The 27,013-nt window shown below is 36.7% G+C and overlaps 4 protein-coding genes and 1 long non-coding RNA gene across 11 annotated transcripts; 2 read left to right on the top strand and 3 right to left on the bottom strand.

Moving 5' to 3' along the window:
* Positions 1-1,241: 1,241 nt before the first annotated feature.
* On the bottom strand, positions 1,242-1,994 carry LOC121991628 (pathogenesis-related protein 1A-like). The gene has a single exon (XM_042545611.1). It carries the CDS (start codon positions 1,992-1,994, stop codon positions 1,242-1,244), a length of 753 nt encoding a protein of 250 aa, XP_042401545.1.
* Positions 1,995-6,094: 4,100 nt separating this feature from the next.
* Positions 6,095-10,258, top strand: LOC121989811 (probable acyl-[acyl-carrier-protein]--UDP-N-acetylglucosamine O-acyltransferase, mitochondrial). Of its 3 annotated transcripts, none has more exons than XM_042544077.1 (10): positions 6,095-6,270; positions 6,345-6,418; positions 6,494-6,618; positions 7,212-7,320; positions 7,537-7,629; positions 7,707-7,823; positions 7,912-7,995; positions 9,477-9,581; positions 9,848-9,934; positions 10,003-10,258. In XM_042544077.1, the coding sequence occupies exons 1-10, from the start codon at positions 6,195-6,197 to the stop codon at positions 10,120-10,122; spliced, it is 990 nt and encodes a 329-aa protein (XP_042400011.1). In that variant the 5' UTR covers positions 6,095-6,194; the 3' UTR covers positions 10,123-10,258. The 3 variants fall into 3 exon arrangements, with proteins under 3 accessions (XP_042400011.1, XP_042400013.1, XP_042400014.1); XM_042544079.1 differs by having other exon boundaries at positions 9,990-10,258; XM_042544080.1 differs by lacking the exons at positions 9,848-9,934; positions 10,003-10,258 and adding an exon at positions 9,677-9,738.
* A 1,209-nt stretch (positions 10,259-11,467) lies between these two features.
* LOC121989808 (probable glutamate carboxypeptidase LAMP1) lies at positions 11,468-15,818 on the bottom strand. Of its 3 annotated transcripts, none has more exons than XM_042544071.1 (12): positions 14,817-15,818; positions 14,647-14,714; positions 14,224-14,305; positions 13,981-14,073; positions 13,757-13,909; positions 13,421-13,492; positions 13,096-13,183; positions 12,814-12,897; positions 12,368-12,456; positions 12,145-12,261; positions 11,921-12,061; positions 11,468-11,813 (listed from the first exon to the last, which is right to left on the bottom strand). In XM_042544071.1, exons 1-12 carry the CDS (start codon positions 15,816-15,818, stop codon positions 11,631-11,633), a joined length of 2,172 nt encoding a protein of 723 aa, XP_042400005.1. In that variant the 3' UTR covers positions 11,468-11,630. The 3 variants fall into 3 exon arrangements, with proteins under 3 accessions (XP_042400005.1, XP_042400006.1, XP_042400007.1); XM_042544072.1 differs by having other exon boundaries at positions 11,561-11,856; XM_042544073.1 differs by lacking the exons at positions 11,468-11,813; positions 11,921-12,061 and having other exon boundaries at positions 12,162-12,256.
* A 68-nt stretch (positions 15,819-15,886) lies between these two features.
* Positions 15,887-16,958, top strand: LOC121989810. Its single transcript, XR_006114328.1, has 3 exons — positions 15,887-16,199; positions 16,354-16,406; positions 16,575-16,958. It is a non-coding gene; the product is annotated as an uncharacterized LOC121989810 (long non-coding RNA).
* Positions 16,959-20,435: 3,477 nt separating this feature from the next.
* Positions 20,436-23,801, bottom strand: LOC121989809 (auxin-responsive protein IAA6-like). 3 transcript variants are annotated; one of them, XM_042544076.1, is made up of 8 exons: positions 23,558-23,801; positions 23,410-23,450; positions 22,884-23,204; positions 22,646-22,808; positions 21,855-22,114; positions 21,450-21,597; positions 20,722-20,785; positions 20,436-20,583 (listed from the first exon to the last, which is right to left on the bottom strand). In XM_042544076.1, the coding sequence occupies exons 3-8, from the start codon at positions 23,164-23,166 to the stop codon at positions 20,542-20,544; spliced, it is 960 nt and encodes a 319-aa protein (XP_042400010.1). In that variant the 5' UTR covers positions 23,167-23,204; positions 23,410-23,450; positions 23,558-23,801; the 3' UTR covers positions 20,436-20,541. The 3 variants fall into 3 exon arrangements, with proteins under 3 accessions (XP_042400010.1, XP_042400009.1, XP_042400008.1); XM_042544075.1 differs by having other exon boundaries at positions 23,323-23,801; XM_042544074.1 differs by having other exon boundaries at positions 23,410-23,800.
* Between the last annotated feature and the right edge of the window lie 3,212 nt (positions 23,802-27,013).

Here is a 27,013-nt window from a genome sequence, read left to right as displayed (position 1 = left end):
CAACTCGAATTGAGTTATAATTAGGATACGTTTAGTTTAAATTATAATTAGGATACGTTTAGTTTAAGTTACTAGATAATCACATAATAAAGATTACGAGCAATAAAATATAACTAAATATTATTTTTTAATTTAGATAATATAATAAAAATTTATTTATTTGAAGATTTTAATGAATAATCTATCTTAATATTTTACTGTGTTATCTTCACAAAAATAATCATATTTATATTTTTTTTTATTTTTTCTTTTTCATATTTTTTTAATTTTGTCATTTTTTTCCTTTTCCTTACGTTTTTGATATTTTTTTCACGTTCTATTTTACGTTTTTCTTTTTTCTTTTCTTTTTACATTTTTTTTAAATCCCCCCCCTTTTTTATGTTTTTTTTTATTTTTTACTTCCTTTTCTTTTTTTACATTTTTTAATCTTTTTATTTTTTACGTTTTTTCCTTTTCTTACAGTTTGTTTATATTTATATATTTTTACATATTTTTTTCTTTATATTTTTCTTTCTCTTTTCATATTTTTCTAATTTAGTAAAAAGAATCAAGAAAAACTTGATTTTTCAATTCTAAATTACATGTCTCTTTTGCTAATGTTCATCGATTACTTAAATTGTGGTTTTCATTAATCTTAGATGGATAATCCTAACTAAACGCACTCTTAAATGTAAATCTGTTATATTAATGATCCCCTTAGTGCCGACCTCATGAATATAAAAGGAGGTACATAGAAACCAAACACACCCTTAAAATTATGGGTTTCATAATTCACTAACTCTATAGTTGAATAATTACTGATTACTCATCCTAAATCATATAATACACATATGAATCCCTCAACTGAGTGAGTATTCATCCTAAACACTAAACACTAAACTCTAAATCCGTATATTTAAGATGCCAACTACTAATTATTAAACTTCTACTAAGTTATAACTTAGGAGTCAATTTTTTTTTAAAAAAATTTTAATCACATGAAAATGATTATTAAACCTTTAATCTTTGATTATCGACCAGAAGATCTAACCGCACTTGAAGATTATATTTGTTATTAATGAGAACATTTATCAATTTTCTTGCTTGAAGTTTTAGTTTAAAATGAATAATGTTATTAATATGAATGATGGAAACTCTTATCATTTGCAACAAGTGATCAATGATGATTTTCAGGAATAAATACATTTAGTTTAACTAATTAATGATGATCGAAGAATTTTTAAAAAGTATATTAATTATAATTAATTGTCGAAAGGGCTCTCGCCGACATAGTTTCCCGGCGGGTCGTAGTTGCAGATGACAATGTAACCGGCGTCGGCGAAGCACTCGACGAGGGCGCATCCCACCTTGGCCGTGCTGTTCCACACCATCTGCGTGTAGTGACCGCACATCTGGCCCTCCTCGCAGGTGTTGGTGGCGCGGTCGTAGTACGCGGCCTCCTCCGCCCAGGCATCCACCGCCAGGTCGGGGGTCCACGAAGCGCCGACTGCCCCCCAGAATATGTTCTCCCCGTACGGTCCTTGCGAGTGCACCATCGCACAGTCGAGGCGCCGATTGCTGGCCCACCGCCGAGCGTACCGCGCCACCTCCGGGTCCCACTCCAGCGGCGCCTCGCCCTCCGCCACCCTCACCTGGTTGTGCGCTTGCAGGTACTCCCGCACATCTTGCCCTCGTCGCCCAGGCGGCGGAGGCTGAGACGGAGGTGCAGTCGTAGAATCTGAAGGCGGCGGGGAAAACAGAGGAGGAGGAGACGGAGGAGTCGGCGAATCCAAACTGGGCGACGACGTAGATGATTTCTGATTAATGCAACCAATCTCCAAGGAGCCCAAATTGAGGCAGAAAGAGTTTCTCTCCGGCGACGTTACAGAGACGCCGCTGCCCAAGTCCACGGCCGGCGGAGAGGGGGCGTCGGCTGAGGCAAGAGTGAAGAGGAGGAGAACGTGGATGAGGAAGAGCGAGGGGAGAGGAAACATCGCTGCTGGACTCTGCGCCATTACCGAACTCCAGCAAGGTAAAGATCGCCGGATTCTGTTTTCCCCGAAAATTAGAAGAAAAGAGACGGATTCCGATGGCGGGAATGGCGTACCAACGGTCTAATTAACAGTTTTGGAGTTGCTAAAATTAGATGGATTTCAACGGTATATACTCATAGTATGCCTCCGATTTACCAATTTAGTAGTTGTTAAAATAAGGAACCTATTAATTTATAAAGTTTGGAAAAAATTTAATAATAAAAAAAACATCTTTATTACTAAATCAAAGTTGATTCAAAATTTAAATTATTTAATATGATAGTTAAATCAAGAACAATCTAAAATAAATTGATTATTCAATTTTATTTTTTTTATTATCTTAATCCTGATTCATTTAGATGTTATTAAATTTTTAATTCAAGTTATTATTTAAAATTTTTATATTTTTAATTTATTTAATTGGTTAGTGAATTTGATATTATTTATTTTTTAAAAAAAATATTAAATTGTTTATTTATGAATATAATTTATTTATTTTATTTGTAGATACTATTTATAAATATTATTCTATATTGTCTCCACAATGGAACTCAAACTCCATTTATAAGAAAAAATATTTTTTTTATGTTTTTCTTTTTATATTTCATATAAAGTTTTAAAAATCTTCTCTTATTTTATAATAGTTTTCTGTGATTTTTTTTATTATCAGCTTTCTTTTCTTTTATGCGCCTCTATTCCTTTTGAAACTGAAACCCATTGTTCTCTGCGGAACGCAAGCATAGAGTTTCCTACGCGTCAAAAGTAAGCTCCTTTGAAACCCTTCACGCTCCACTTTCTTCGCTACGCTCGCTGTTAGTTCTTTCTGCGCCGCCTCGTCTCCTCCTTTGGCAAGCTCTTTTCGCACCGCCAATTCCACGCTGGTTTTCCTCTCGTCTCCTTTCTCTCCGTTTTACTATTACAATTGTTAATCGTACTTCTCTCTTTCTGAATCTCAGAATCCAGTATGATTCATCCAACTTCCACATAATACAAATTCGTAAGTATTACAATGTTATAGTAATTACGATTTTATAACTGCTACAATATAAATTTATCTTGTTTAATAATATTCATATTGTAGTAACTACGAACAGTAATTGTTATAACTATCATAGTAATGTCGGCACTAGGGAGGTCGCTAAGGTAGCGGATCTACCTTATAACTATCATAGCAACTATGAAACTATTATAACAATTATAGTTTTATAGGTATTACAACATAAAATTATCATATTTATATAACCGACTAATGAGACTGGGTGGTAGGAGATAATAATGTTAAATAATATACTGATGGATAGTTGTATCATTTTATAAGAGACTGATGGGGTGAAGCACTTTTTTTATATTTTTTCCTTTAAAATGATGCTTCTTTGATGATTCAAGTGGATGTTCGGTGATGACCGATGTCAACGAGTTCAAAACATTGATGTGGGAAGATGATACCACCAAGTCACGCTTTGACATCAAAAGAGCCTTTGAGTCATTATTTTACTTGAACGTTTTAGTTATCATTTTCATGTGGATACTACGATCAAGTAAGTATTCAGTTAAAATTAAATCGAACTAATTTTTTTCAAATAAATCAAACTTACCTATTTTTTTTCAAAAAAAACTGAATAAATCAGACTGATAAAATATCAATTAATTCAATTGAAAATTATATTAACTTAATTTTTAATTAGGGTCTAAAAATTTGATTTCACTTGATAAAGTTTGATTTTCATCTTAAAAATTTGATTTATTCCAACCATTTGGTTTATTTAGTTTAACTAAATAAGAAAACTTAAAATCAGAACTAAATTAACTAAATTAATCAATTTTTTAGATAAAAACTAAAATTTCAAATAAATCAAACTAAATTTTAAAATTCGATTGGTTCAATGGATTTATTTTGTTTAGCTGATCTCTAATCCTTGATACACAAGTCACATTTGGCGACACAATTTTAAGTGACTTTTAAATGTTACAAGAAGTTTAAACTTATAATGTGATATCACTCAAGAGTATATATTTTTCATAGTTATATATTTGTTTTTAGAAGTAGATAACATCAAAATTTCATACTTTAAAAAATATTTTAGAATTTTTTTAATTCATTTTTAAATATTAAACATTAGGTTTTAACATTTCTAAATATTGATCTAATACTTTTAAACAAAACTTAATTTTTATAATTTCGCTAATAATGTATTTTATTCATATGCATATATTTTTCTTGATTGCAAAATTTTGACAACTTATAATTTTTATATCTTAACCAAAATAAAAAAGCGTGTAAGTATATGACTCAATAAGCTTATGTGACATCTTAAAATATTTTATCTCTATTAATGTAAGCTAAGCGGGCATATAAAAGAGACTTGGAATATGAGAAGAAAAGAGATAAAATTCCATGTAACAGTCTCAATGTCAAAACTTCTAACAAAGATTCTTAAAATATTAACAAAATTTCTACTCCAATTGACACAGGTCGCACTTAAATTGTGTAATTTTTAAAAGATACATCTAACTTTCAAATTTCTAAAAGAGTATATTTATTTCTTATTTACCCCTTCCATGAATTAATATGGTGTTGCATTCAAAAAAATAATACTGATGTTGAATTTCTACACCACAAAATAGTAAGGTTGATTTTTGGAAATTAGTATCATATTAGTGTTGTTAATTTCAATTATCATAGTAGTGTTATTTTTATAAAAATTAGCAGCATAGTGATACTAATATTAAAAAATAAACATCGTTCTTTGAAATCTAGTATCATAATTGTGTTGCTATTTAAATATAGTACCGTAGGTGATGGAAGGGATAAAATAGAAAATAAATGCGTCCTTTAGAAAATATGAAATTTAAATGTACCTTTTAGAAATTTCATAATTTTAAAATACATCATTTGGTCAATTGTTAAAACTTTTATGTAACTAACTTTGTTATTTTGAAATGGAACAAACTTCACCCTAATTCAATATTGTGTTAGAAGTAGGGATGCACTTCGAATTGAATTATAACTTAAAGTTATGAGTTTTATGGTTCACTAACTCTATAGTTGAATAATTCACATATCAACCTTCTCTCAACTACTACTGATTACTCATCCTAAACCATATAATACAATCCCCCTTGAATTGACTACCATCATAAACACTAAACTCTAAATCTGTATTTTTAAAATATCAACTAATCATTATTAAACTTCTACTAATAATTTAGGAGTTATTTTTTTTTTAAAAAATTTGATCACTTAGATTTATTTGAAAAAAATGTTTAGCTCCATTTTAACTTAATATTCATCCAATCATAATATACATATTAAAATTATTATTAAACCTTAAATCCATGATTATCAATTAGAAGATCTCATTGCGGTTAAGATTATATTTGTTATCAATAAGAACATTTATCAATTTTCTCGCTTGAAGTTTTAGTTTAAAAATGAATAATGTTATTAAAACGAATGAATGGAAACTCTATCATTTGCCAAAACAATTGATCAATATGATTTTCAGGATTAAATACATTTAGTTTAACTAATTAATGATATTAATGATTGAAGAATATTTAGAAAGTATATTAATTATACTTAATAATTAAAAAACCATCTTTATGACTAAATCATCTAAATTTTTTCCCTAGTAACTTATTTGGTAAAGGATCAGTTGATTTAAAATTTAAATTATTTAATATGATAGTTAATCAAGAACAATCTAAAATAAATTGATTATTCAATTTTATTTTATTTTTATTATCTTAAACTTGATTTATTTTATTAAATTTTTAATTCAAGTTATTATTTAATTTTTTTTCTATTTTTAAATTTATTTAATTGGTTAGTGAATTTGATATTATTTATTTTTTTTAAAAAAAATATTAATTTTTTTTTAATGACTATAATTTATTTATTTTATTTGTAGATACTATTTATAAATATTATTCTATATTGCTTCCACAATAAAACTCAAACTAAATATTTTTTTATGTTTTAATATTTCAAATAAAATTTAAAAATTCTTCTCTTATTTTATAATCGTTTCTTGTGATTTTTGTATTATCTTTCTTTTCTTTTATGCCCTCTTTATTTCTTTCAAGACCGAACACCTAGAAGGCTAGAACCCATTGTTTTCTGCGGAAAAAGAAAGCCCCTTTCGAAGCCCTCACTCTCTTCCACTTTTTCTGTCGCTCGCTATGCTCGCCGTCTGTTCTCTCCGCCGCCTAATCTTTTCCTCTGTCAGGCTCTTCTCGCGTCGCCGATTCCATGCTGGTTTACTCTTGTCTCCTTTCTCTCCGTTCTGCCATTACAGTTGTTAATAGTACTTCTCTCTTTCGGGATCTCAGATTTTTTGGGACCGGGAGAATCCAGTTCGATTCACCCAACTTCCATCATCCACCCCGATGCGGTTCTTGGGCAGGTTCTCCTTCGACTGTGCTTTCCCGACTTATTTTGATACTGTGATCCTACTTATTTGGCTGCTTGATGTGCTCAGGGAGTGTCGATTGGACCTTTCTGTACTGTTGGGTCTGCTGTCAAGATTGGTAATTCTTGTCAGTTGCACGCGTCGAGCCATATTGTGGGAGAGACTGAAATAGGAGACCACTGCATAATTCAAACGTATGTTTTGGATATTGTTTGATGATTTCTCGTTTTTGCTTTAGTGGATTAGTAAAAAAAAAATGATCTTTTACCAGTCATGCCTGAATGCTTCAAGCAAAAAAAATGAAGTCTACCTGAAAGAAGAAGTACATGAAGCTTCCACCAAAAGTATGCCTACTTTGGGCATTTAGTTTCCCACAGGAATAGTTGATTTGTCGACAAACATAGCCTTAAAATAATTCAACAAGAAGTAGTCAATAAAATGGTTATTAAGCGCGTAGTGTTTGGTATTATCAAACTATTTTACTGCTTCAAACAGTAAGAGCTCAATTATACTTTTGCTCTCTGAATTCTTAATTTTGATTAGCGAGGAATATTGCGCATGTATGTATCTTGTCATGCCATGGAACTCCATTTAAGCTTCTATTGGGAATTGATGATTATGTATATCATTTGTAAACACTATTGTGCTATTTGAGTAGAGTTTAAATGAAAGAATCTCAAAGCTTAAATTGTAGAGACTCTATGTTGTAAACTCTTTGCTTTTGATAGATCTCACCGATTGTGCTTGAAAGCCATTGATTATCTCATGGTAATGAAATCACAGACAGTGGTGCAGTTGTTGGAGCAGATCTACCTGGTCTTACAGTCCTTGGTCATCATAATGTCGTTGGACACTACGCTGTCGTTGGTGTGAAGTGTCAGGACCTGAAATATAAGGTCAGTTGCGATATTTTCTTTGTTCTATTGTATTCCTTTACATGCAATCGCACCAGCTCTGCACTCTTATTGGGAAATACTGAATGTTTAGTTTCACTTGTATACTTCTTTTTAATCATAACCTAGCCAAGGATCAATATACATATACCAATTCTTCAAAGAGTAGAAACCATAAATATGTACTTCAAACAAGACTTCTAATGAATTTACTAATAGCCAGGGGATGAATGTTTTCTGTATATTGGTGACCACAATGACATTAGGGAGTATAGTTCCATTCATCGTTCTTCAAAATCCTGTGACAAAACTGTAAGTTGGTTTCTTCTCCTTTTTATCTTCTTTTTTTTTTAAAGATATTACTTTCTGATCAGCATTGAATTTTCTAGATTATTGGTGATAACAATCTGATCATGGGTCATTGTCATATTGCCCACGATTGCAAAATCGGTAACAAGAACATTTTTGCTAATAACACTTTACTTGCTGGACATGTGGTGGTAGAAGTGAGTCATGTTCTCAAATTTTGTTATTATATCAAATTATTGCCTGATTGATTTTATCTTGTTATTGTCAAAACCATTTCCTCTTCAGGATTATGTTCATACTTCTGGCGCAATTGCAGTTCATCAATTTTGTCATATTGGATCACATTCTTTCATCGGCGGGGGAGCTATGGTATATTGTTTTAAGCCAAGTTTCATACTTTTGATTTATGTCACATTAATAATGTAAATAGTTAGATTTCTGTTATATCAATAGCACTCTGTATACTTGATTTCCCTTTATAAAATGAGTTTGTAGCCAGACCAAGACCTGGAAGTTTGGACCAATCACTGGCAGACAATAAATAATCATATCAATGGAAAATTACTGTGATACAATGGGAGAGTGTATATGATCTACCATATTGAGAAGTTTTCTTTCATACAGTATTATTTTTGCTTCGAATATGCTTCCAATCAACTTTTTTAATATTGCAAGTTTTTTGGGTATTATTTAGAAGATTCCTAATCTCTTTTGGGTATTGAACTATATGCCAGTATTTTTGCTGAGATCCAATACATGGCCATGAAAAAACGTTTTTAGGCTATTAGCATATGATTCTGTTCTAAAGCTGAGTCGATGGACGTTGGAGATGTGACGCTCCCGTTGGCTGGTTGAAGACTCTGCAAGCGTAGATCTTCCGCCGACGTGGACCTGCAAGCACAACGCCGAGCCGGGGAGAAGTTCCCCGGCGATGGCCCTCCGATGCTCAAGTAAGATATCCGGTGGAAAAAAGTAGAGCAAAGGGGAAGCGAGAACTGTAGCTACAGTAGACCAGTGAGCATACCTCCGTCGAAGTCTGGGGGTCCTTATATAGGGCTCCCCAGAGGCGCGCGCACGCTCCCCGAAGCGTGCACGCTCCTCGAAGCATACCTGGAAAGGATGTGTCAGAAAAGCGTGCCGAACGCCGTACCTTAATAGCACGAGCATATCTCTGAAGTGATAGTGGAAGTTTCCACCGTACGATTCTCTGTCTGACCATGCCGCCGGCCATGCCTCTTGTCGGCGGCACTGGTTCTCAGGAAGATATCGCCAACTGCTCCCCTTGTCCTTTACCGAGCCGAGCAGAGGAACCGCTCGGCTAGCGCCTTCCCCGGGCCGAGCGGAGGAACCGCCCGGCTAACGCCCTCCCGGCGACACCTAGGTCGGACTGACTTGGATGTCCGCTCGACCGGTGATTTGATGTCCGAATTCACCCTGTCGAGCGAGGGAGCCTTAACTGCCGGGTTGATGTCGTGTCCCTTATTAGCCGAGCGGGATGACCGCTCGATCTTCGTCTCTTCTTGCTTTTGCCTTATGAGTGTCAGAAATTCGGCGTTAGGCCGAGCTGTCGAGATGCTAGTTCGGCTATTCTTCCTACCGCTCGGGAAGGTAGCTCGCCCGATCGGCCACCTGCCCTGGATGTTGACCACTTTGACTTCCTATTGGGCGGGCCTCGTCTTACCACCGGATCAGCATCCTTTGAGTTCAAGGTGTAACAAGATTAACAATGTGTCGATGCACATTTCCAATGTCATGAAATCTAAATGCCTGTTTTCATGTGTTTTGTAGTAAATACTGCGTCATTCCTGAACTAGCATTTACCACTTTATACTCGGATCTTATTTATGTAGGTTACGCAGGACATACCAAAGTTCATGATGGTTTCTGGTGGTAGGGCAGAGCTTCGTGGTTTGAATCTTGAAGGGCTTAGACGGCATGGATTCTCAGAGATTGAGGTAGTATCATCAAGTAATCTCAATTTTTAGAATTAGACTATGTATGTCAAAAATCGGTATTTTGTTTGTTTTCATTTTTTCCCCCTATGAAATAGCAACTAGGAAATTTATGGCTTCAACACATTATGGATTAAGTTTTTTGGATTGCATTGGTACAGGAAGAAGATGTAAGAGCAAGGTTCTAAATTGCTTAGTTTCTTCTTATTTTCTCCATATTTTGACTCATTTTCACTTAGAGACTTATTCAATTCTTGAATTTGGATAAGGTACGTGGTATGAGGAAGGCATACCAAAAGATATTCATGGTCAATGAAGCAAACTCTGGGGGTCTCGACGACCGGCTCAGTCAAGTGGTATGGATCTTATTTTTCAACTGGGTTGCATCAACTCCAAATAACAAAACAAAAGGTTAACTTGACAGGAACATGATGAGGAGATTGCTTGTTTTTCTGCTGTGACTCATATGGTCCAATCGATCCGCGAATCATTTCGACCAAACCGACGAGGAATATGCAAGTTCAGAAATCCAAGTGCATCCTGAAGAATTTACCATTGTTAGTTATAACTCTGTTTTAATAATCTTTAGAAGGTTTTTAGTGAATTTGACGAGAAATTGGTTGTCATATTTGAAACTTATTCAAGATTTTTTTTTGGATCGATTTATATAATTTTAGAAATGGTAATCAATGCAAAGCAAAACGAAAATGTTTTCTAAATTAAAACGATTTTAATTTCCATCAATATTTTAATTTAAATGATGTATTACCACGGGCAGGGCAATATGTTGTAGTATTATTTAGATAAAAATAGTAATTATCCTTTGGCAGAAAAATTATGAGATATTTTACAAGAAGAACAAATAATTATACAGAAATCCACTGCGTCAATCGGCGAGTACAACAATAAATTTCAGACGTATACAGAGAGATGACATTCGACGGCCAATTTCATGAATTGATGTTGTGAGGCTCTCATTCATTTTACATGAACTGTCTTATGAATTTTTAAATTAATTAAAATTCTCACTTAGCCAGTTGTTTTACGAGTATCATATGCCCTTAATGTTATAATTAGGAGTAAGCAGTCAACCCGTCAAACCGACCAATCCGTTTATATCGATCCGAATCGAAAAAAAAAATCCGCCGGATATAAGGTCATGATATTACATTATCCGATCTAGTAGGGTCGGATAGTTTTTTATCCAAATAACCGAACCAATCCGATCCGCGATCATCCCTATTTGTAGCAACTACTATTAATAAGTTGCTACACGTTGTAGTAACTACTACAGATAAGTTGTTACACGTTGTAGTAGCTAATCGCAGTAGTTGCTACAACGTGTAATGAGTAATGTTTATTATCATTTTAAATATTTTATTTTTTATTATTTTATATTTTATTGGATATAGGGTCGGATATCCAAATAACTGACAATCCATCAAATATCTGATATATAATAACCATCAGATATAAGACTGGATGTAAATTCAGATATTATATTATTTGATCTAATAGGATCGAATAATTTTTTATCCTAATAATCGAATCAATTCAATGCATGATCACACCCCTAGTTATAATTCAATAATAGAGACATTTTACTCCGGCAATTGTGCGGAATACATTTTTAATTTTTCAGAAAACTAAAAATCAAGTCATAGTTTTCACGAATTAATAAATAAATTTACACTTAAAAATATTAAATTGATAAACTTTCTCGATAATACTTTCTAATTTATCTTGTTAACCGCTAAAACAGTTCCGTGTGATGGAATTAATCTCCTCTAGTATTAGTTGACGTAAGCAGAATATATGATGTTCACTTAAAAAAATTAAAATAAAAAATAGAGAAATTTTCAAATTTTAAAAATTCTAACACACACACGGGTTAAAAATTTTGAATTATAAATATCTTGAGTGTTCTGTTCTACAATTTTAACATACCAATAGTGTATTTCATTCCATAACCGAATGCACCATTAAACTGCAAAAGAAAACATACCGAATAATGATGAGATGCCACCACAAGCTACTCAAAACACGGCGAGCTCATGTAAATTTCCCGCCGAGGACCAAGGATGCTTGGTCGATCACCCTCGCAACCCTCCACACTTCATGCTGGGCAAAATGCCACGCTTCTGAACTGTTCAGCCTCTTAGCCTTCCAAATGGCATCGTCGATGCCCGGGAACATTGTCGACCCGTAGTCATCCTGTGCTGAAGGTCCATAAATCTGTTCGCATTAACAGGCGGGGCGCCTTAATACTTCTCCTAAGCTGAAGCAGAAAGTGAAGACGCTGGCATTTGGCAATATGAACACGGTGGTTCTGAGCTACATACCAAGTGCTTGTACCATTCCTTTTGGAAAAGCCCTTCCCGATCGGTCAATGCTCGTTCGGCCATCATCAATCTGTCGTTGACATCTCGAACTGTCAGTGGATCTTTCCTCCACTTTAATAAGCCAACTTTTGACTCTAAGCCCTGAAACGTGAGAAAGTTCAGCATCAATAGGAAGCATTTATCTTCCTCCTTCCATGGAGGACCATAATTGAGTTTGGAGATACCTTTTTCTGGTTATCTACTGTCGAAGCTGCCCTCTTGAGTTTCTCAATGGATTTGTACAGAGGAGCAAAACTTACAGGTGTATTGACCGCCTGGTCTTTAGCTATCTTTGCACTGCGCTGACAAATTCAACAAGGAAGTCTTCAATTAGGTCACAATATATTATATACTAAGACGAGGATGCAGCCACTCGTTTTAGGATTTTCGGTTGCGAAATAAGAAAACCTGGAGCTCAGATGCATAGGAGCTGTAGTCAAACGGCAAGAACTCATCATCTGCGAGCCTCAAGGCGACAAGACCCCATATACTTGCCACTGCATAATAGAGATAAAATTGGAATTGAATGAGATCCACAGCCAATTTTTAAACAAGATATAGCTAAGTACTTTTAGGATATGTGGACGGCATGCTGACACTGAGAAGGACATCAATAAACAGGAATCATGAGAGTTTCAATGGCAAAATTTAAGATTATAACAAGAAAACTTCTTGAGAACAAAATTTGAATATTACACATACAGCTAGCTATAGAAGGTTTACTTGATCGATGAGAAAGATGACATTGTAAATGAAGAAAATAATGTTGCCATGAAGTTCATATGTATATACTTTCTGTTATCTCAACCACAATGTACCTTTAGATACATGATATACACAATTTTGTCGGTTACCTGCAATGTGTCTATGAAAAAATGGATCTCCAAAGTTACGCATCCACACAAAATCATCATACAGTGAATGGTAAACTGGGTATCCTGTAAAAAAGGATGCACGTGAAAAACAAATAAATAGAAAGGCAAAAATGTTGTTTTTAATTCATGATTCAGTATTTCTTAGCTAGAAAATATTTGGATTAGGCATACAAAAATGGTTCTGAGAATTTTGGAAAAAGCTAAAGCAAATAATGAAATGAGAATTATGTAAGGATTAAGTTTTTAACAAGATAATTATACCTTCTCCAAAATACATATCTAAGGATGAAACACCCGCATGTTGGATGAAAGCAGCAAAGTCTGTAGCACCACCACCTAGTCTCCCAATCTTCAGAAAATTCAGCAATTACATTTCACAAGTGAGATGAAACAATTTTTTTTAGGTTGAATATAGTGATAATGCACCAAAAACATGATTATCTAGGCACCAATTACAATATGTTATCAGATTAAAGTTGGGGGAAATAATCAAGAGGACAGCTCTCAGCATATGGAACAATTGCAACTTGTCAATTTGTTCATTTTGTAAACAGCATATGCTTCAAATCAAAACTTAGTGACTTGCCTGAGGAGAATGATTGGGGGACAACGTCCAAGAATCATAGACTGTTTGAGAGAAATTTTCGGGGTCTTCAACCTATCAAATACTTGATTGAAAAAAGAGAATTAGCACAGTCATGTCCATAATATTTGGATCATAAATGATAGCACGAATGAAAGTTTAATTGTCTTTTCATCCCTTTTCACTTCCAAGGTATACTTAATTCAAATTTCATTTATATAACAGCAATAACAATTTATAGATCCACTAATCCAAATGAATCATATTTATTTTACTACAAGTGCTATAATTCTCGTTGCAGTAGAATTGTTACGGAGGTAAAATGACACCATTAGCAACCTTTTTAGTAACTTCCTTCAGCAACTCGTCAAGTTGTGGTGTTGTAGAGGCATGGAAACCAGAGCCTCTGACTGGGCAGTCAGCATTCAGATAAGCAACTGCTCTTGAAGCTAACATTTCTCTATTCTCTTCAACCCATTCTGTAGATCCTATCTACAAGAATGCAACAGTTCAGAACTGAATTGCCACTAAGAAAAAGAAAGTGGATGGTTAGAGGAACCAACTAGGCCATATTCTTCTGCATCCCAATTGCACAAGACTATGGTCCGTCGAGGTCTCCATCCCCTTTTTTGTAGCTTGCCCAACCTTTCAGCTACCTAAAATATTAGGGAAATTATATACATATTCTTAGGTGAGCAACTTTGTCACTCTTTCCATTTCAGAGTTACATGCTATAGAATAAGAAAATTTTAGCGTCATTAATAGAAAATCACACATCCAGGAGAATTTTGTATGCCTGTAAGTACCTCAAGCAATGCTGCAGTTCCACTACTTGGATCTACTGCTCCAAATGTCCAGGCATCCCGGTGATTACCCAAGATTACATACCTGCAACAAGTCTCTTATAGCCTCATTCACTGTGAATTATAACCATCAAATTTTTTTTATAGGAACTGTATTTATGTGATATGGTAATCTCATTGTGTTTACTAAAGCAATAAGCATGTTTTGCAAAGTAGTTCTATTATCTACATATGCACATCAACCAAAGCCTCAATGCAGATGCATTTTCAACATGGGTCAGACTAACTTTGACAAAATATACATAGAGATATTTTCAAGCAAGGAAGTTAAATATCTAAATAGCTGCTCACTGCCAATTCTGATCTTAAGATGCATTATGTCAATGGCAAATTTCATAAATGTCAATGGGAAAGATAAGAACTAACCTATCAGGTTCCTCTTTCCCTTCAATAACAGCGAAGACATTCTGTATTGTTGCAAGCGTTTCATTCCCCTGAGAAGAACACAAAAACACATAAAAAAACAGAGGAAAAAAAAACGAATCAAATGGCTATCACACGCTGAGCAAACGATCAATGCATAGTGGCATATGTACAATGTACGTCAAGTTGAGGAACCCGGGACCTGGACCCAGACGGTAAACAGGGGCCCCTTCGCCTCCCTGCCATTCACCTGGCGCCACCTGTCCCCCGACGCTCCTCTGTATTTCCTCCCCATCCCTCGCCGAGATCGGCAACGACGGAATGCCCGGCACCAGACCACTAGCCGACACCTCCGCCGGGCTCAGACGCTCGCACCCGGCGGCGCTCGGCCATCCAGGGGTCGTCGGATCCCCAATTCCCCGAAACGTGGTCCCCACCTGGACTCCACTCGGAGGCATCCCCGGTCCGTCGGGGAACCACCGCTCCCTGCCGCGGTAGTCCTTGGCGTCGGTGTACACCACGGCGGCGGACGCCCCAGCCTCCTCAGCGTTCTTCAGTATGTCCCCGCGGAATATCTTACCGTATCTGGCCAAGACCACCGCCCCGGTAACATTTACCCCCATCTCCCCTAGGGCGGCGAAGTCCTCCAAGCGGCCATAGTTGGCGTAGACGACGGGGCCGGCCGCGGAGCCGGATCGGGAATAGGCATGGAAAGTGGGAACGGATTCAGCGGCCGAGGTGGCGTAGGGATCGCCGGGGTAGATCTCCTGGATGAGGTCAAACGCGACGGGTGGAGCCGAGAACGGCGGCGGAGATGGGGAGAGGAGGAGGGAGCGGGTGACAGGGTAGGAGAGGAGGACGTCGTAGGAGGCGGATCGGGCGGAGAAGGAGGCGGAAGAGAGGACATCGAGGACATAGGACGCAGCTTCTGCGTTAGCCGGGGTTCCGGCGACGTGGGGGCGGCGGGTTAGAGCGAGGAGGTGTCGGGCGGCGGTAGCGTTGTCGGCGAGAGTGAGGAAAAGAGCGTGGTAAGTGGATTTGGAAGGAGGGGAGGCGAGGAGGCCGAGGAGGCCGAGGAGGAGCGGGAGGACGACGCTGGCGAGGATGCGGTTGGAGGAGGAACCGGTGGTTGCGGAGCGGCGTAGCGTCGGCGGCGCCTTCTCGAGCCGCTCCATTGTTTCCCAAGGCAAATTGCATTCGCATAATTAAGGGAAATATTTCATTTGACTCCCAAAAGTTTCCTAATTCTTCAAACTACTGTCTGCATTTTTCCTAATTCTTAGTTCAATTGGGCCACCGATATGATCCATGTCATGGATCATGTTGGGCCGTAACTGGAGCGGCCTACGAATATATGGGGCCCAATGGTCGCCACCAATCAGCACAGCAGTTTATGTCGTCTCGTGAGATCTGGAGCCGCGCCGGAGGTGATCAGCGCGACGGTGGCGGCCGAGGCCGGCAGCTTTCTTCGGGGAGATGTTTCGACGAACAATCATTGATCATCGAACTGTCACCATCGCAATCTGAATTTTCCATCTATTCCGCCGACGACGGAGGTTTGCCGTCGACACTTTTTTTTTTTAACTTCAATCTACGCAAATGATCATCTCGAACTTCCAATTGGGAGTCCCATTTGATGAACCCTAATCCTATTTCAATCCTCGTTTAAGTAACTAACCCTAATCTCTCATTTTGTTTATGTTTCTGCAGTATGAAGAGAAGTCCTCGGAGAATCAACTCAGCGGATTGTAATGCGAGACCGGGTGAGTTCTTCCAGGCCTCATTTTCGTTGAAATTATGCCCTGCGTTGCATCCCCTAGTGTTTGAATGCTTCATAGCTGTTTCCATTGATTGCTTCTAAAAAATGAACTCTTTTTCCTGACCAATCTAATCAGAATGTAACTATACATAATATGAAATATTCTGAGCAGTTCAGTCATCATCGAGGTGGCAACCCTATATGTCTTTTTATGCTTAGGGCCTATGAATCGACTTCTGGAGTTGATCCACAAAGACATTTCAAGATAAGAGCAGATGCAATGTTCAATGGCTGACTATGGTCTTTATCTTAGCGTATTTCTTTGGCAAATCTTCCTGTTTGGGTTGTTGACAATCTTATGCTGTCAATAGTTCTTGTCACCTGTGACCATGAGAGATTTCGATGTTAACCATTGTATACGTCCCATTTGTTTCTGTTCATCTTCTAGATGTTTTATTTATCTCAAGTTTAGGAAGAGGGAAAGGAAGAGAAGAACTGTTAGTGGTTTATGACAAAGAGTTTTGATTGACTTAGGACATTTAAGGAGTATGGGCACCTGGTGAAATTTTTTTTTGAAACTTCAAAGTCACTATTATGGAGTTTTATCTACATGGATACTTTACATGGCAAGGCTAGACAGGAAAAAATAAATAAAGCTCTTTCTGTTTAGATTTATCACACTGACTCACTGAGTAAAGGTTTCATCCCATGTAGCAAAGATTCTACAGGAGACATGATTCATACAAGGGCTCAAATAGGAATCATCTGGTTGTTATTTCATTGAATGATTTGATGGAAAACCATTAGCTCATATTTAAATAAAATTATGCCAAGGTTTCACAAGACATATTTTTCTATAATATGTAAAATGTGAAGGACAGAGGTCAAATCCACACCTAATCTTAAACTTGTTGGAGTTCTGACTCTAGGATTCAATAATTTTTATGGAGGCGTGTGGTTTAGGCTCATCAGGTTCCCTTAGCTGGAAAGTCTGAGGGCAATACTATTTAGAGGCATGAAGTCAAGTTTCAACTTAATAAAAAAAGCTTCCTTGACTGTGACAAGAAGAGAGCAACATCACTCTAACTCAGGTAAAACACATCGGCGCACACAGATTTAAAAAATTTCAAATCACTCGCCTGTGAGAATGATTAGAGAGCGTGCTGATTTGGATGATCTTCTTATTTTACCCTTTCTATCAGCCATATATTTCAATTCCTACTTCCAAAACATCCGAGCTACCTTCTAAAAATTAAATATAAAAATTATTTCTATTGTTTGGATGTATACAAACTTTAATATCTCTCTTCCTCTTTTTCTCTCCACACGGGGAAAGCAAATCTCTCCCTCCATTTCTTTCACCCTTCGAATTATACAACTCGTACTTATTATTTTTTTTTCTTCAAATGTAGCTATTAAAATCAGAACTAAGATTTAACATCAAATCTATCTTTTCTAAACTATACTCTTTCATGTGATTGCAATTTCATAGAAATCTAAATAGTCTAGATCCATCAGTGGATTTTAGTCAAAACTCATTGATCGATCTAGAGAGCTTTGATTACACTCATTTCAAGTTCTGTGAGTTTCGAAAGTGCCAAGGAGTCCAATTGTTCCCTCCTTTAATGTTAGAATACTTCGGTTTGATCTCCTAGAGACCAGGACCATGTTGGGCTTGATATGAGAGTAGACCAGGACTATGTTGGGCCTGGTGTGGGGAGACTAGGCCTAACTTGGTCATGGTCTGCTCTCAAATCAGGCCAACATGGTCCTGGTCTTATGAGATCAAGCCCAAGCATTTAACCTGTAAGTTAACATAATACTAGAGCACTTCCAGCAAACCCGAAATAAGTAATTGAGGGCACTTTTGGACTCCTTGCAACCTCAAAAACTTACAGAACCTGAAATGAGTGCAATTAAAGCTCTCTACATCGATAAGTAAGTTTTGGCTAAAACCTACTAGATTTCTTCAAACTTGCACCCATTCAGTAAGGTTGAGCGAGAGAGGAAGGTAAGTTCTGATCAAGAAATACTGTGGGCTTAATATGAGAGTAGACTAGGAGCAAGTTGGGTCTAGTCTCTCCACACCAGGTCTATAGTGTTCCTTCATCAGAATCAAGGTTTGACACTATATCTACCTTCCTTTCACTCAACTCTATCGGATGAGTGCAAGTTTGTAAAATCCAAGTAGCCTAGGTCTATCGGTTAAAATATACTAATCAACTTAAAGAGTTCAAATTACACTCATTCTAGGTCCTATAGGTTTCTGAGGTTGCAAGTAGTCCAGAGGTACTCTGGTATTATACTAACTTTAATCTAGAATGTTTGGGTCGGGTCTCCCGGAGATCAGGACCACGTTGGGCCTAATCTTCTCACAATAGGCCCAACTTAGTCCTGATATGCTCTTAGGTCAAGTCCAACATGGTCTTGATCTCCAGGAAACCAGCCCCAAGCGATCTAACTAATGACCTTTTTCTCCTTGACACTGCTAGAGAAGTCCGAAAACAGTAAAGGAGGACACATTTGGACTCCTGGGTATTTCAAAAACTCACCAGACTTGGAATGAGTGCAATTAAAGTACTCTAGGTCGATCAATAAATTTTGATCAAAATACATCGATGAAATTAGATTATTTGGATTTCTATAAATTTACAACCATATGAATGAGTAAAGTTCAGAGAAAGTAGATTTGATATCAAATCTTGCTTTTGATTTAGTAGTTAAATTAAAAAAAAATAAATTCAAGTTGTATAAATTGATAAGTAAGAGGAAGGGAGAGAGAAATTTACTTTCCACGAGTGGAGAGAAAGGGAGGAAGAGAGATGTTGAAGTTGCATGCATCTGAAGTATCAAAATTATTTTAAAATTTAAATGTTTCAAATATGATTCGGATGCATTAGAAATTGACATGTGAAAAGTTAATATTGACGGGAGGGATATAATGGGAAGGTCATCTAATGTGTGCTTTGGTCATTCTCCTAGTAGTATGATGTGTGATTTGAAAATTTTTCAAATATTTGTGCACTCTTGGTAAATTCCCGAAAACAATAATTGCGGAGCAAATCTTATGTTTAAAGAAAAGTCTCTTCCTTTTCACTAATCCGAGTTCCTGAGTTCGTAAGCATACAGTGAATAGAATAGTATTTTCTAAAAGAAACAGTTCATGTGGGGAAGAAGGTTGTATTGCAAGGAGATATAGATGCAGGTATAGATGTCTCGCTACATGACAAGCTCTCGTATTCCTTTCGTAAACTCTTCATGTTCCTGACTGTCCTTAGATCAAGGCTTGGCCTAACGAAAGGGACCTTTCCTTTTGTCACGGGCACTGAAATTAGGAAACAGTGAGTCAACGTTCCTGAGGTTTTGTTCCTTTCTTTTTCTTATGCTTTCATTGAACCAAAAATTTTATGAGAACAGACAAAAGATAGATAGTTCGAGTCTTAATCCATGAAAGTCAAATTATTAACCACAAGCACGAGTGGGATGGGATGGAAGGTAGCGGTCAGTGTATGCGTTAGCGTCACCTTGTGAGTTCACCACTTCGAATTGAACTTCTCTGAGTGGCATCTAACCGGATGACTCACACTGCTATTGTAGTGGATTGGATGGGTTTTCTTATGGAGTCGTCCATCACGTATCTAGGAAAAAATCCGTGTGAAAGCTACTCTTTCATCTGCAATGCTTAAGGATGCCTCTTGCTGAGTTACTAGTATACAAACGAGTGCTTAGTGGGCAGACAGTGTATCGGTTTCCTAAACGTCCACACTCGCATTAGTTGTATATTCTACACCTCCAATTCCTAGGATGCATTTTGTTTGCAATATCATGGCAAATTAGTCCTTTTCCTTGCTTAATTGCTTGACACTAATGATTTCATAACCTTCTATTTGCATTAGAACAGGGTAAACTAGGTTTTTTTTTTTTTAAAAAAAATAATACTTCTTGGTATGTTAATGTACTTCTACTAGAGGGAGCTGAAGCACAGACTAATTATTCTCTAATATTACTAAACAGATACAAATCATCATGCGAATTAAATCCAACTGATAAAGCAATTGCATTAATAAACTCAAGTATGATTTCAATAAGTACACAAACAGTTAGGAATTAGTTCAGTCCCAAAGGCCTTCTCTCCGATCTCAACACTCTATCACTGTTCTTTTCCGGCATACAGATCCTAACTGAAAGAGGGAAAAGAAATGAAAAGCAATGAGATCACAAGGTCACAATTAGTTGTTTTTTAGTATCAGAAAATTAACTAATAGTCTGTTTACCAGTCAGATTATATGAATGTTGTGATTAGATTAAAGAGGACTTACACGTAATGAAGAAAGATGAGAATTTTTCAACACCCTCAACCTTTTTACAGTTGAAACAAACATCCTGCAAGTGTCAGAACTCATGTCATAAAGGTGGAATTGGTTGTTTCTCATTACTAAAATATGTACTATAATTCATTAGTAAAAATTGAATCAAGTTTTTTTCTTTTAAATTTCTGTTTTTTTTTTCATGGTTTACATTCAAGCTTGAGCTGAATTATCCCTGAATCACTGCTGACTATTTAAGGTGACAACAAGGTTTTGAGATTCAGTGCCCTAATTTGGTATGAGTTAGAGAGTACTAGGATCTATTTGAAAAATTCAGTAGTTTTTCCTTCTTGCTAAATATTGATCAGTTCAATTATGGGAGTTAGAACTTATAGTTTTCAAAATAAACAAGTATCAATTAAACAAAGATACAACCAGCCAGGAGAATCAGGCGATAGTTTGTTCTGTAGCTTGTATAAAAGCTTTCTAATATTCTAATGGCAGAGTGTAGTAGCACAAGCAAGTGGCCAATGGTATTAGTTAAAGAAGCATATATTACAAGATCATTTTTTTTCTAGACCTTGCTGGCCATAGGCACGCATCTACGATGACTTTCTAAGAGGGAACAAGCCGTAATCAAACCGAAAGTGCTGTCATGTTCATACTTTGGCATTACTAAAAGACAAATGATGGCATTAGGTAAGTTCAGGAAAAAAACAAAAGAAAAAAACAAGGCTTACTCCCATGGAACATCCCCAACAAGCATTCTATGACCATGATTGTCTTCATAAACCAAAGTGTAGTCACCAGAGCCATCCATTAAACCTGTGAATGCTTTTTTTGCTTCCTCGTCCTTCTGAATGGCATTTGCAGAGATATCCTTTTGAACTGTGCATTTAGTAAAAGAAAATGGATAGGAAAATCAAGAACACCTTTAAGGCCCTATAATTATAGTTTGTCTAAGGAGCATGTGCATATACTTACTAACTGGAAGGAAAGGGGGATATGAACAAAGTACTTAGAAAACTGAAAAAAGATGAATTCTTCATCTATTGTGTGAATTCCTAGCCAACTCTGATGACTTAAGACAAGCAAAGATTAGCATGATTCTAGAACACAAAATTGTCTACCTAAAGTTCCAGTACCTTCAAAAAGGCCTAGAAAGAGATCTTCCACTGCATTGGAGAGCTTCTCATAGGTATCATAAGCTTTTAAATCAACTTTTCTCCCAATTGGGATACCATCCATGTTGATCTTCACAAGCAAACCCTTGTTGCTCTCAACCTTCACTTCTTCCACTATTCTTCTAGTCTCTGGCTCCACTGTTTGTTTAGCTGAATTAGTTGCTAGATTCTTTCTGAAGGATCTAATGGGAGGCCAACCAACAACAGGAACAGCAGCAGCTCTGCATATTTTCCACATAAATGAAGTATGATGTAAAATGTATTTCATTGGCTTCAGTAGTGGCTTCAGTAGTGGCAAGTAGAAGTTCAACTACACAATCTACCATCTCGTTAATTTTTAGAATATGAGAGACTAAGGAATAATTTAGCACCGACAGAAAAACTTTTATAGGCTCACAACTTCTAAATTGATCTTCAGATTATACCAATAATTAGGAAGCCGAGAAAACATATTCACTAGGACAATTGAAGTATTTCGAGTACCAAATGTAACTCCCTTGTGAGTCACATAAGAAGCATAAAGGTAGTTTTCAGTATCAAAATATGAAGGCAGGAATATAGTAAAGGAATGAGCACATAATCTATCAATTAGCACAAGTAAACAACAAGGTTTGCCATCTAAGCGTTCAAAGTGCTACTCTCAAAAAAATAAAATGGGAAAAGACAATAATAAAGACATGGGTGCCCATCTTGGAAGAGATGGCACAGGCCACACAGCCACAATGGCATATAGACCAATCATCATGACTAACCTCGCCTGGGAGCTGGTGCTGGGTCCAGCAGTTCCATCTGCTTTCTCCTTCTCGAGGCTTTGTTGTTGTTCAAATTCCCCATTAGCCCAAGGGGTGTTGTGTTCCTTTTCAGTACCAGCTCGGCTCTGCAACTTGAAAAATCCAGTTTTCTGATGCTGAAAACCTAAGAACAAAAATAGAAGGGTATGCTAAAGAAGAAAACCTGATAGAGAAAACACTTTTTTGGTACTAGAAATACCTTCATTTTTAGATTTAACTGCTCCAAAGACCCTAATGGAGGAGGTCTTTGAAGCCTTGGAGATGAAACCAAGCGATAAAACAGAGGACTCTTCTTCTTCTTCTTCTAAGCCTCCTCCAGGGAGTCCAAGCCTCAGTTCCAGTTTCATCTCTTCTGAGGCATCTAAACGCCTAAATGTTCTTCTTCCTCCTCCTCCTCCCTCTTGCACCACTCTCACATTTGGGATCAAATCTAGCAGCCGAGGACATCCATGCCCCCCGTTCTTGAAGTCTTCTCCTTCCATGTCCTGTTTCTCTTCAAGAGGATGAACTAACTTTTCAACTGCAAGTATTAAGGCATGTGGATTAAACAAACAACGGCGCCCTTACTATTTCAACTCTCAAGATGGTAGAAAGCGTCAAAACCAGTTTTTTGACGAAGAAAAAAAAAATCCACGAACCAATTGATTAAAACTCTTTCCACGCGTGCGAACAATTAGCTCGGCCACAAACTTTTATATTTTAAACGACAAGAACAGGGAGCTTACTCAGACCGCCGCACTTGAGTAGTATTCCAACTTCTTGCACACTACCACACGAAGACCTCAAAATGAGAATTTTGAGGAAGAATTGGGATGAAAACGAGTTAAATCCAGGAGTAAAGCTACAAAAGCGTGTTTTTATTCGTTTTCTTACACGCTTGTGAGCCTCTCTTTCGTTTTCTTTTGTTCCCTCTTCCTTTGTGATAGAATTGGCGCTTAAAAAGGGTGCAGCTGCAGGGATTCCATGGCTGAAAAAGTTCAGAGGGCCAAGTAAGAGAAGTTGGACAGATGGGGTCGACTCGTGCAGCGCGCTCCTCTTATCTCTACCGCAGCACTCTTACCCAGGCAAGTAAACGATAGGGACATGAGTTCCTCCCCCCTCTCCATTTGTATTGATATTGCAATGCACTTTCCTCCCTCTTAAACTTGAAGACGTGGCTCCTGACATAATAATTTGGTTCAGTGAACGTAGTTAATAGTAAACACTACACTGCTTTGGCAGACATGAGTAGATAGATATTCACCAGCTTGTGCAGTGTTTGATATCTTGAATACTTTATACCCCACTAGGTAGCCTTTTCCTGCCTACTCATTGTGGAATTTAGCAGGTTGCCTTAGACTAGTGATGATGTCTGAGGATAGGTCAATGATTTGAGCCATTGGATAAGTGGTCCAACTCTCTTATGGTTTGGCAAGTTGGCCTTACTGTTTTCTTCTTATGTTTGAAAAAAAAAGGCAGCTATGGCTGTGCAGAATCGATCAGCTTGTAGAATTTAACTAGTTGCTTCTTAAACATAAACTTTTTAGGGCCGATACTTCAACTCATTGTAACAGTGGTCCTGAATTCTTTGCTTCAAGGCCTTTTGTTTCTTTGAGACACGGCTCTGCAAGATATTATGGGCTCAAGGTCATCGCCAGTTTTTTTATAGTATGTTGTGCATATTCTGTGGCTTTTACACCTTACAAAGCAGCATGACTAATGATGTGATTCAGTGGATTTAGTGGTCCAGTAAGAGCTTTGTTGCCCTGGGACAAGTTGGTATCGGTTGTTGCAAGAGTTCCTTTTCATTATTTCTTAGGTCTACATCGATAGTTTATACTCCATCAATGGTTTGCCTCTCATCCTTTGGATTATGTATTCATTTACAGAATCTTCCACCATGTGCATGCCAATACCCTAATGGCTGATTTGATTCTTACAAATGATTAGAATTCCTATAGAGTATTATTCTATTCCCAATTTCATAACTACTAAATATTTGTTTCTTTAATCCAATAACATCTATTCCTTATTTATTCCTCTCTCCAATAAATATATATTCTTTTCTATTTAATTATTATACACACACACACAATCACAGTCCATTAGATGCCCTAAATTAAACTAGATTGTTAAGTCAGCTGAATTGATCGAACAACCTAAACAACTTGATCAGGCTAGATAGAGTAAACAAGTTAGGTGTGTTAGACAAGTTATTTTAAATAGCAAACTGAAAAATATCAGTTAAATAGTCGAATTGAATAAAACGAGTCGAGCAAGCTGAATGAGCTAATGAAGTCAGGTGTATCAAATAGTTCATTCAATTTGGGTAGGTCAGTTGAATCAATGCAATTGAGCAAGTCAACTAGATGAATTAATCGAGAAAGGTGAGTTGACTTGGATGAGTTTGCCACACATATACAACAGAACTTCTAAGACAATTATTCGACCTTTCTTAGCCTAGTATCCGACCAATTACTAATATCTTTTGCTCTCGACTTTCTTGTGTATTGGCTCGACCTTTGTTGTAGTTCATGAGCTCAAGTAGTGTCGCATGAAAACTAGCCATTTAGACTCCTGTTGTGACTTGTAGCTTTTCCCATTGAACAAGTTGAAAGTTGTATTCCTCTGGGAATTCCCATTTCTTCTTTTTGTGAATCACTGGTCTGGTTTATAAAACGATGAAGACAAGCTCCATGTGAGACAGACAACACGGCATGGGCATGTCAGAAGTAGTAGAACTAGCAGCAGCTAAGGGACTGTTGGAGGGACCTCAGAGCATAGGAAAGGGGAGGAGCATTGAAATGTATTGTGATTACCTTTAAACATTTGGTAGTAAATTGGGTTTCATAAGTCCAGCTAGAAGTTGATATTGGGCATGTTTACTTTGCCTTGGGTGTGTTTCCTACGAAGGAATAAAGAGGAGGAAAAGTGGAATGCTAAATGAAAAGGAGCAAGCACATTAGCTCACAACTGCCCTTAGCGAAGTAGTAGGAGAATCTGCTGGTGGGGCTGGGAGGACATCATGGAAGAGCCAACTTTGTCGTCTGATTCTGGCATTTTAATGATAAAGTTAAAACCTTAAGGAGTGAAAGGAAAAAAGATAAAAGCCATAAGAGTTTTTGAAGAAGACGTGAAATTGAGAGGTAAGATGAAATTCCCACTAAAAAAATGTCGGAGATATTATTAGTTGTTTTGTTTCCCCAATGTTTAAAGCCATAGAGTGTCACTCAATTCTGTTGCATTTGAAGGTCAACATAGGTTCTCATCGAGTTCTTCGAGAATTATATATCTTTCTTTCTACTCTTTTTGTCTTAAATTTAATTTGCAAAACTTATCCCAGTAGCATTTAGTCATTGGTCAAAGAGAAAAAGATGACAAACACGTTTAATCTTGATTTTAACGCCATTAGCGTGTAATCATGATCGAGTTTATCTATAAGGCTCGTTTGTTATGAGTGATAGGATTAAGATTATGTTTTCAAAAAGTTATTAATATACTGTTTGGTAGGATTGATTAGGGGTAGGATTAGGGTTGATTAGGAGTGGGATTCACAATTCATAGACATGGGGAATGATTATTAATCCTACCTCCAATTCTATCTTAATCAACTCAATTCTAATCCTATCATCCCTACCAAATGGAGCCTAAGTAACTTACACGCAAATGCCAATATTGAAATATGTAGACAGACTGTTTGTCTTCACCCTTCCACTTAAAAAAAAAAATGACATTTAGTAAAAGTTTACATGAAAAATTATATAAATCTAGTTGTCTTAAAAAATATATATAAATAAACAATTTTATTTTCTCTAACGGTAAAATCAACAAGATCAGGCATCAAAAAGTGTGAAAGATTATGCAGATTTCAGAAAACAAACATAGAAGGATGAACTAGAAAATGAATGGAATCAATGTTGTATGGTTTAGGAGCTATTAACTAAAATGAATGGAATCAGTCCATAACAAGGGCACAGTAAAAAGACAATTGAGAAATAGAACAGTCAGTGGTGCTTTAGTGATCCTAATGGTTTAGATCTTCAATTTGGAGTCTGTTAGTCGAATACAGCAAGAATAGAAACTATGATGTTAGGCTTCCATCCTACTTATTCATTTCAGGCAAGGGAGTATAGAATTATAGAAATCAAGCTACAGACTTTTCGTCTGTGTACATTTACAATCTTAACAATGAACGAACAAAAATTATATGCACGCCACACTGAGAGCCAGTTAGCAATGAGAAATCCAACCAAGAATGGATTCAATATTTTCTCGATACTCATAATCAGATGAACAATATAGTTAGCTTTCCCTTTCTCTTTTCCTACCTTATTGACAGGGCAACTCAGA

The sequence above is a fragment of the Zingiber officinale genome, chromosome 6B, assembly GCF_018446385.1.
Source record: "Zingiber officinale cultivar Zhangliang chromosome 6B, Zo_v1.1, whole genome shotgun sequence".
Lineage (NCBI taxonomy): Eukaryota > Viridiplantae > Streptophyta > Magnoliopsida > Zingiberales > Zingiberaceae > Zingiber > Zingiber officinale.
This window is presented reverse-complemented; position numbering and strand designations above follow the sequence as displayed.